This window comes from Artemia sp. Qi Xiang Cuo, chromosome 3 (assembly GCF_049724085.1).
Source record: "Artemia sp. Qi Xiang Cuo chromosome 3, ASM4972408v1, whole genome shotgun sequence".
Taxonomy (NCBI): Eukaryota; Metazoa; Arthropoda; class Branchiopoda; order Anostraca; family Artemiidae; genus Artemia; species Artemia sp. Qi Xiang Cuo.
In genome coordinates, this window is record NC_142796.1 from 17,951,493 (window position 1) to 17,962,207 (window position 10,715).

The 10,715-nt window shown below is 35.0% G+C and overlaps 2 protein-coding genes across 2 annotated transcripts in view; one reads left to right on the forward strand and one right to left on the reverse strand.

Moving 5' to 3' along the window:
• LOC148953822 (uncharacterized) overlaps window positions 1-7,125 on the forward strand; it is a 129,438-nt gene extending 122,313 nt beyond the window's left edge. The window contains exon 7 of the mRNA XM_089086832.1: window positions 6,919-7,125. Coding sequence (XP_088942958.1) covers window positions 6,919-7,089 — 171 coding nt within the window. The 3' untranslated portion in view covers window positions 7,090-7,125. The remainder of the gene's footprint in view (window positions 1-6,918) is intronic.
• The window catches only part of LOC148953823 (uncharacterized), a 140,058-nt gene that overhangs the window by 118,883 nt on the left and 10,460 nt on the right, over window positions 1-10,715 (reverse strand). The gene's annotated exons all lie outside the window — the stretch shown is intronic.

A 10,715-nucleotide genomic window follows, 5' to 3' on the forward strand; every position in this document is an offset into this window, starting at 1 on the left:
AGAAGAAAGCAGATTTTGGATTACCTACCTCTTCTTTCTTCTGTTCATTCTGTTTATCACAATAATGAATTGCTTTTATTTATTCGGTAAAACTGTACAGTGATTTAAAGCATTCTAAGTATTATGGTATGCGAGAACTTTGGCTTCCCATGAGCTTCTTTGTTTTGTTTTCTGTTTGTTTGTTTTATTTGTTTGTTTTGTTTTCTTCCTCTTCTTTATTTATTTTTGTCACCTTCTTTTATTGCAGGGACCAGTGAAAAGTTCCCACTCTGATCACAGGCTATAAAAAATATAAACCCGTAAGAATGGTGAACAATAGGTAAAATAAAATGAATAAACCCCATAAGCAAAACATATAAAACTGGCTAATTAAACCGACAGAATGAACAATTCATTCGTTGAACCTAGTGTAAAATTAGTTATTTTATCAATTTGGTGAAAAAATATGTACAAATATATATAAATAAATAAATAAATATAAACATATATATATATATATATATATACATACACATCATCATCTATATATATATATATATATATATATATATATATACTACTACTACTACTATATATATATATATATATATATATATATATATATATATATATATATATATATATATATATATATATATATATATATATATATATATATATATATATATATATATATATATATATATATATATATATCATATACTATATATATATATATATATATATATATATATATATATATATATATATATATATATATATATATATATATATATATATATATATATATATATATATATATATATATATATATATATATATATATATATATATATATATATATATATATATATATATATATATATATATATATATATATATATATATAGTATATATATATATATATTATTGGACTTGTGAGTACTGCTGGCACCACTTATTGGATGTTTAACGTGCGGGGATCACCACTTTTAAAGGCAAAAATGGCGCAAAGAGTTGCTATGCCACTTACTGGAGGGGGAGATCCCTCGTCGGCCCCAAATTAGTGGGATTTCCGTGGTTACTCGAATGGTTCCGTACTTACCAACGTGACCGGATGGTCTATGGCCACATTTAAAGCCAAAGTTTACCGATAAGATTTCTAACTATCTCTCTTAGACTCGACCTAAGCTGAAAAGTTAAAAGAGTACATAGTAAAAAAAGCTTACTGTATTCACTACACGTTGTATAACAGAACTGATTTCAGAAAGGACTCTTTCTCCCAGCCCGCTAGCCGCGTGCTGCGACAGGGGTTGCGAGGGTGGTAAATGAATCTTTCCAGCCAATCCTAGGACTTACTAATTTACTGGTCAACCTCCCTAACTGCGCAATTTCCTACCTCGTGGTCTATTAAACACGTGCACAATTAAGAAGACCCAAAATGGCGTCACAAAATAAAAGGAAAAATAATATCTATTACTCGGGGAAGGAAAATAATTAAGGGGCCAAAAGAAATGAATCTGGGAGGAACATTTATCTGAACAAACTGGGACCAAGGGTTCCAGCACCTCCCTCCTAAGATAAATGGCCCGCATCCCCGATGGATTGGCTGGAAACTCAGACATAAAATAAATAACACCAAACTTAAAATCACTAAACTTGTTTATGTTCTCTTCTACCAATGCCTGTGCTTCCTCCGCTTGGCTCTGTATCGGTCGTCCTCGACACGTCTCTACTGTAGGACCACCATTGTCTAGATCGTCTAACATCCGCATTTGGTTTTCAAAGTTGACGTCCCCAAGATTCGTAGAAATTCATTGTGCACAGCACAATCAAAAACAAGAAATTTTTTGTTCTCACGAATTTACATTTAAGAGGAACTGAGAATCAGTTCCAGGCACTTTCGATGATGCCAGCCATCGTGAAAAATTGGCTGGATTTGCCTCTTAATTTCCATCTGTGAAAACAACCCCACATCTCGATAAAAAGTAAATTGCCCCTTGGCATAATTTCAAATAATCCAAGGCCGAAAATACAAAGGCCTTTGAAAACGATAAAAGTAATGAGTAGGTAGTAAACTTTTGAATGAACCATGAATTATCTTTTTTCTGGTTTCCCTCCCCTGTTATAATGAACTGGTGAGCTGGCAACTGCCTAGTGGAGATGAAACTTAGATAAATCTCTCACTGAATACAATTTCCCGGAAATACTTGTCGACTCCCATTAATAATAACAGCTATGAATAGGGTTGCTGGACAACGGTTTGGGCGAAGTATGAAGTGACTGGGAGAGAGTATCCCCAATGGCCTCCAGATCAGAAAGGCAAGATCTGGGTAAAGGGATTACAACTTGTCCACCAGTTGTGCATTTAGGAAAAGGACTATCTCTCGTGACTTCCCAGAGGGGATCTTTCCCCAGGAACTCCTCTCACTAATAACGAAACAAACACTCTTTTGAGTTGATCAGACAAATATTAGCTTCCTATCCCAGTTTTTTCCATCCGACTTGACATTAATGTTTCCCAATTATCTCTCACTCTGTATTGTGCACTTCAGTTGTCTTTTGTAGCCGTCTTCTTTTATTCCCCATGGGTCTTTGACCTCTTTTTCCCCCTTATTATCTATGTTTTCAAGGCATATGCCCATCCAAAATTTTTTAGTTTTTGCCACTGCAGGCTGAATCTCCAAATTTTGTCTCTTCTTTGCATTCCTCTTTTCGTCTCTACTTTTTTCAATTCTGTCATTCGCGCAAAATAATAAATTATCGTTAAATCTGATTTGGACTCCAGTGTCCACCATCTTTGACTGCATTTCTTCATTTTAGCTCCGTTTAATATCTTTTCTCTCTCTTTTAGTTTTATTTTCTTTTATAGTAGCATTAAATAAATCGTCATGAAATCTGAAGTGGACTCCAGTGTCTATCTTCGACTGCCTTTCTTTATTGTAGTTCCGCTTAATATCTTTCTTCTCTCTTTTAGTCTTCTTTATTCTTACCGCAGCAACAAATATTTCGTCATCAAATGGGAACTGAATTCCGAAATTGGGTTTTTCATACTCTTCCAAAATCTATCGAACATTCCAAGGGAAAGCATGTACAATAAATTTCGTCTGCTTTCTCCCTGTTATACTCACCGTTTCATTTTGGCCTATACTTGTCAGCATCTCATATTCATTAAAATTTTTTTGAAATTTTCTGTCTTCTGAACGTTTTTCAGAAAAAACAATTTCGCGCGTCTTATTTTCAAAATTATCTTGTCTATTTGTTTCCGCATCCCATTTTTGTGGATTATCAACATTTTGAACCAGAGTATCAAGTATTTAATTTTTCCGACAGGGTGGCACAGCCTCCCAATTTGTTTTATGGGCCGGTCCACCTCCCCGCCTTGTCAACGAAGTAGCATATTTTCCCGTAAAAGTGTTTAATGTCTGGTAATTTTCTTTTTCTAGCGATTGATTCTTAGACAAATTATTATGGCTATCTGACAGCCTAGAAGCTAGTTCTGATAAAATCTCACTTTCTGGAATTCCCCAGCGGGCTTCTCTTAGGCCTTTCATGGTTCTTTTAAATTCTTGGTGATCTCTTTCTTCTTTCTCTCTAGCTATTTTATCATTCTCCTTTCTTCGTTCTCTGGCTATTCTATCAGCCTCTTTCTTTAGTTCTCAAGCTATCCTAATATTCTCTTCTCTCTGCTCTCTAGCTATCCTCTCTTTCTCTATGGCTATCTCTTTCTCCATCAAATTTAATATACGTTGTGTCATATCTATTTGAGTACTTTTTCGCGAGCCCTTGCTGGATCTCGATTTGACACTGCTCCTTCTACTCGGACTACTTTGATTCTGTCTTTCATTATTTCTTCTTAATTCATTTTCTGAATATTTTCATTCTCTATCCGTATTTTCTTTTTCTTTATAGGCTACTCTAGCCCTTTCGTCCTGTTTTCTATTCTTTCTAATTTCATCTTTCTCAGCCTGCATTTTTCCCTTATATTCTTGGTGCTCTCTCTGAAAGGCCTCTATTTTTGCCTTTCTTTCTATTTTCCTACTTTTCCTATGGGTTTCACTCGCCCTTCTCGGTCTTGAGCTCATCTTATCTCTGTCCGACATTATTTCAAAATTCCATTTGTCATTATTTCTTCTCAATTCCTTTTCTGAATTCATTTGTTCCATATCTGTCCTATCTCTATCCCGCCACTCCCCCTCATTTGGCACAGCCTCTGAGGGATGAGTTCGTCTTGTTTTTTTCATATATTATTTCTTCTTTGTTTATTTCGTACCCTCTCATTTTACCGCCTACACTTCTCTCTGATTATATTATCTCTTATTCAATTAGTCAATCTTGGTAAGTTCAAAAACTGTCACGCAAAAATTATGGTACGCAATTACTATTGTGAATTATCAGCTCCGTGTAATGAGATTCAACAATTTTTCAAATAACCGGAATATCTAGACTTCATTAGGGAATAATGACTTCTTTCACAACAAGCAGTTTTACGCGAGTGAATTATATTTCCGAAAAACAAATTAACAGGGGTTGGACGAGAAAATAATCAGAAAAACCACGCGAATATTCCACTAGTGAATTAGCTGTACTAAACTCAAACAGGGGAACTACCCTGTAAAACAAATCACGTATCCCTCCTGGATACTCGTATTCCAAATATAATCTCCTCCTGGGCAGATTACTCAATAGGACAGGTGCTTCCCACCTTCCTTGTCCAATGTGCGCAAAAACTGACAAATTCTCCTAATTTGCCGTCCTTAATACGCTTATAACCTTCGTCACTGAAGATTATATCTAAGTCCGCCAATTCACTCAAATAATAATCCAACTTTCAATGTTTTATTATCTGTCCTTAAACCCTGTAATACTTTTAAATACGGAGATTCCCCCACTGTAAACTCAACTCATTAATGTTGGGGTTCCACCCCTTTTTCTTTTCCTTTCAGATAAATGACCTGTTTTCTTTTTATTAATTACATTTGCTTATATTATAATTTGACATGACGGGTTAAATTCCCGTTACTAAGCGATAGTGGTTTTGCAATGGGTAAGATTTGAACCAAGTTTATTTTTATACTTCCGGGTTGGGAGTCATCGAAAGATAAATCTAAGAGTTAGAATTGGGTTTGAAAGGGGATGTAGCTGATTGGCTGGGCCAAGTGGAGGTCCACCCATATGAACAGTTGTGTAAAGATTATTATTATTTTTTTGTCTGCGTTTTGAACCCGTTTGGGGAAGGATATTTCTGTTGTTATATGTGACCCTTTTGGAAGAATACAAGTAAGATATTTTCTACAAACTGTGTACTATTTTCCGTAACCCAGGCAGGGTAGGAATAGAGCTACGGGGTACCATCATTATTATATTGACAGGGAGTTTTGTTACCTCCAAGGAGAGAGTTAAGAGCTTTTCTAGCCGTAACCCAAGGCGGGTACATTTGGCTTTAGAAAGAGGCCATTTGACCACTCGACCGCATTATCGTACCCTGGGTGAGGGTATACTGTAAATAGGGTAGTACCAAACCCGATATTTGCAGAACCGTTGGGGTAAGAGCGGGAATCCCACTAACATTTGGGCCGACAAGGGGTTCTCCCCTTCGAGTAAGTGGCATAGCAACCTTTTTGCGCCATTTCTGCATCAATAAGTGGCGACACCCGTACTTACACCCCAATAATTAATTTCACGTTATTCTTTTTTTTTGTCTAACAAGGCATACAGCCCATTATAGACCTTCATAATTCTATTAATTAATTGCGTATTCTTGTCTTTTTATATGTCACCACAATAGGCTACTTTCTAGGCCAAATTAATCGTCTCTTCGAAAGCGCGGAATTCTTTTATTATCAGATTTACTGATAGGACCTTAAATCGCTGCCACCACTTATTAGATGTGTGGGTACCGCTGGCACCACTTATTGGAGGTTTAATGTGCGGGGGTCACCACTTTTAAAGGCAAAAATGGCGCAAATAGTTGCTATGCCACTTATTGGAGGAGGAGATCCCTCGTCAGCCCCAAATTAGTAGGATTTCCGCGGTTACTCCAACGGTTCCGTATATACTAACGTGATCGGATGGTCTATGGCCACATTTAAAGCCAAAGTTTACCGATAAGATTTCTAACTATCTCTTTTAGACTCTACCTAAGCTGAAAAGTTAAAAGATTACATAGTAAAAAAAGCTTACTGTAATCACTACACGTTGTATAAAAGAACTGACTTCAGAAAGGACTCTTTCTCCCAGCCTGCTAGCCGCGTGCTGCGAAAATAATTAGCACGCTAGCCGCGTGCTAATTTACTGGTCAACCTCCCTAACTGCGCAATTTCCTACCTCGTGGTCTATTAAACACGTACGCAATTAAGAAGACCCAAAATGGCGTCACAAAATAAAAGAAAAATTAATATTTATTACTCGGGGAAGGAAAATAATTAAGGGGCCAAAAGAAATGAATCTGGGAGGGACATTTATCTGAACAAACTATATATATATATATATATATATATATATATATATATATATATATATATATATATATATATATATATATATATATATATATATATATATATATATATATATATATATATATATATATACGTATATATATATATATACGAGGGAGCTAAAACTATTTGGTCATCAGCTAACTAAGGCCTTGGTAGTTCGGTGACTAGAAATAGGAATTTATGAATGCGTTTTCTAAACCCACCTTTGTTTCTTTCTTTCTTTTTATAAATTTCTTGAGGCTTTAGTATTTTAGTATTAAAGCACTTGGGTTAAACATGTCAAAATTAAAACGAGCAAAACTAGCTAAAAGGATTAAAAAACTAGCTTAAAAAAGGATTTAAAAAAGTCATTGAAAACAAAAAAAGGGAGGAAAACTCCCTTGTCCAAAGATAGCTCCTACATTAAAAAACTGTAGTTTTGTTTTATTCTTTTTAGGTTCTTTGTTCTGAGTGGAACTGGAAACGACCTCAGAATTACCCAAATAATGATAATTATGAATGCGTTGGCTTGGGGCTACCTCACTCAGATGTTACATCAAGGGACTACATTCAAGATAACAGTTTACTAATTAAATTTACTGTGTTTTTGGACCCTATATTCTCTTGAAATTTGCGTGATAAAAAATAAATATATTTAACTGGTTAGTTCTTTTTATGGTATTCTGCTTCGATCAGCTCTATCGAATTCAGCTCTATCAACCGTGATTAATTTTTTTTAAACAGTTTTTCTGAGGGAAGTTAAGAACAAAACTATTTGCTTCACAGTCTACTTAACATATATTGATAAAACTGGTGCAAATAAACCAACTGATAATATTTCGCTATGCTTGTATGATTATAGAAAACTAGCACTTTATTGAAAACACAAAAAAATTAGGAGTTTTGTACTGTAGAAGAAAACCGATTAACGACACTTTTGTTTAAAAAAAAAAAATCATTTTAGGATTTTTGCTTTATTTTTTTCGTGTAATTGGGTATCACTTTTTCTCAGTGAGCTGGGTCCAATGATTGGATCTCGTTTTGGCAGTGAACAGGACATTTCATGATTAGTTTGTAGACGAGTCCGGAGTGAGGCCATCTTGATAGTATTAGGACTATAGACTAGTTTTAGAACTCGTATCATAACTTGAAATTTTCCGTTCCATAGAGAGAAATAAGCCGGATTTCCGGAGTTCCTATATTGGTTTATTTGTTCGTCATTTGGAGTAATAGTAAAGTGTGATTTTTAAAATTCAGATTTGTTTATAAATCAATATTTGCGGTATAGCTGCTGAGACCAAAATGCTACCTTATAAACGAATCTATTATTTGTGTATGCTGTTTAATGGTTTTGCGGATATTAAAATAACATTTATTTTTATGCTTAAGTTTTAAGTTAATTTTAATTTTAAACTGGAAACAACTGATTTCAGAGCTGGTGTAAGACAATGAAAAGCGTGATACATTAGCGTGTTGTTGTCAGGCTATGTAGTCTACTCACTTTTGACTCCTAAATCAGTGTTCTTGTTTTTTTTTATACTGGTCTTTGGATGTTTTCAGTAAAGCGCTAATTTCCTACAATCATACAAACATAAGGAAATATTATCCGTTGATTTTTTTGTACTAGTTTTCTCGGTATTAAGCAATAATTTTTGTTCGTTTTAAGTTTCAAGTTCGCTCTTTACTTCCCTCAGAAATAGTTTAATTTTTAAAAATCAATCTTCGCCTGTTTTTAATCCAAATTTAATGAGGAGCAAACACTGCCATGACCATTGTCATTTTTTAGGGAGGGGGGAAGCTCCCCTTCATATACAGAATAATTTTTGTTCGTTTTAAGTTTTAATGTTGTTCCTTACTTCCGGTTGACTTTTTTATTTAACTTGTGACGGTCACTTGATTTATTTTTTTTCTAAAATACTAAAAGTAATGTATAATAAAAGTGAAGTTTTTTTATCCATAAATTATCAGAAAAAAAATCAAGCCCAAAATCGCTCAAATTTTGGGCTGTTAGTCGTAATTTTTTTGGTGCAGTAGGAAAAACAACATTGGTTAAGAATTGCCATAGTCTGCCTTAAAAAATACAGGTTATCCACATAACCATACAGAAGGCACAAAACCATGATTGAAAAAAGTCCTTTAAGGACTTAAACCCTTGACGTCCTAATTCAAAGGCCAAACTCTACCGACGAAACTACGAACTCTATTAATCTCGTTTAATACATTAGATTTTGTGGGACCATAATTGTGTAACTTACAGACCTTTTCCCAGGGACTATGGAGGGTCAGGTCATCACCAAAAGTATACTTATTGGACCTTTCAACTATGGTGAAAAAATGGTTATCTCATAATTTTAATCGGAAGACTTTAAGAGAAGGGGATCTTTGGGAGGGGGGATGGTCTGGCTGCCGTCTAATCTTTTTGGTCGCTTTAAAAGTGCGCTAGCAATTTTAATTTTCGTTCGAATGAGTCATTAAACATCTCTATGCTGTTCTGGAAACTCGCTAGCCCTGGTTTAAAAAAAGGAAAAAGAATAAAAATCCGTACTTCTCTCACAAAAAAGTGATTTTCTGTGTTGTTCAAGGTGGAGGATTCTAATTATCCCATATAAGATATTTGACCATACTGATTCTAATGGTACAACTTTAATTTTTGTCTGACGCCATTTTCGAGGGATTTCATGCTCTTTTTCAAAATCATCAAAAATTTGTTTTCTCAGTAAACTTTTACTTTCAAGATTAACAAAAATAATAGTTACCATTCCTGAATCAATGTTAGCTGACAATTTTTTCTCATAAGACAGTTTTTCTTTCAAAATACGCTTTTTAACTTTTGGTTACTATGGGCTGTGGTTTGCTCTTTAGTAGCTTGCAGCCACTGCTGCAACCATGATTGCAGCTAATGGTGCAACCAGGATGGAAGGCACAAAACCATGATTGAAAAAAAACCTATATCGATATCTCCGTTACGATACAAGCAATACCAATACGCGCCATACCGATACGCGGGATACCGATACGCCCTATACCGATACGCTCGATACCACATACAGCCCTTCCCCAGGGACTATGGAGGATCATATCATCAGCAAAACCATAGTTATTGAACCTTTGAACTATCTGAAATAAAATGGCTATCTCGAAATTTTTATAGGACGACTTTTGGGGGAGGGGGCTTTTTGCGGAGGGGGGCGGGCTGCCCTCCAATCTTTTTGGTCACTTAAAAAGGGAACTATAAATTTTAATTTCCGTTCGAATAAGCAATTAAGCATCTCTCTATGATGCTTTGGTCCCATGCTAATTCTGGTAGTAAAAAAAAGAAAAAAAAAGGAGACATCAGTGCTACCCAAGCAAAAAAGTGATTTTCCTTGGTGTTTAAGGTGGAGGAATGTAATTATCCTACAAAAAGTTTACTACCATGCCGATTCCAATGGTGCATTTTTTTTATTTCGATCCGACACCATTTTCAAGGGGATTCAGGCTCTTTTTCGAAATCATCATAAACTTGGTTCCCCAATAAACTTTTACTTTTAAGATTAACCAAGACAATAGTCACCATTCCTTATTCAGTGTCAGATGGCATTTCTTTCTCACCAGGCACTTTTTTTCAAAACGTGTTTGGCAACTTTTGGTTACTATGGGCTGCGGTTCGCTCTTTACTAGGTTGCAGCTACTGCTGCAGCCATGATTTATTCTGGAATCAAATCACGCAATTTTGTCAGATTTCCCTTACAGATGGAAGGTATTATTAAATAGTATATTCTTCTTAACCTTGAGAGAAATAAACAGCTTCTCCCAAATTCAAAAGGCTTTATAAGGGAACGAAACTATTTTGATATATGTTTGTGGGCCAACTGAAACCTATAATTCCAAAGCCTAAGCATAAAATTTAGCCCCTAACTGACTTCTTGGGTCAAAGACTGTGTGGCCTTGTGTACTCAATGTGTCTTCCTCTTTAAAGAATTTAGAACAAGCTATGGCCTAGTTGATTTACATAAGGTACAGTAACAGGCCCACCATTTCTTAATATTGGTATTAACTGTTCTGTCCAATTGTCCCAGATACTACTACCTGAAAGTTAAATAGAAGTTAAGGTCAGGTTAAAGTCAGGTAAGAAGCTAAACATAAAGTATTCTAGTCTGGTTTTAGCAATCCGACCCACCCCAACAGTCTCCCTACAAATAATAACAGAAAAAATAGTACCACAGAATGTTGAGATTGAGAGAGTTCTTGAGTAGTAAGGCATCTATATATTAA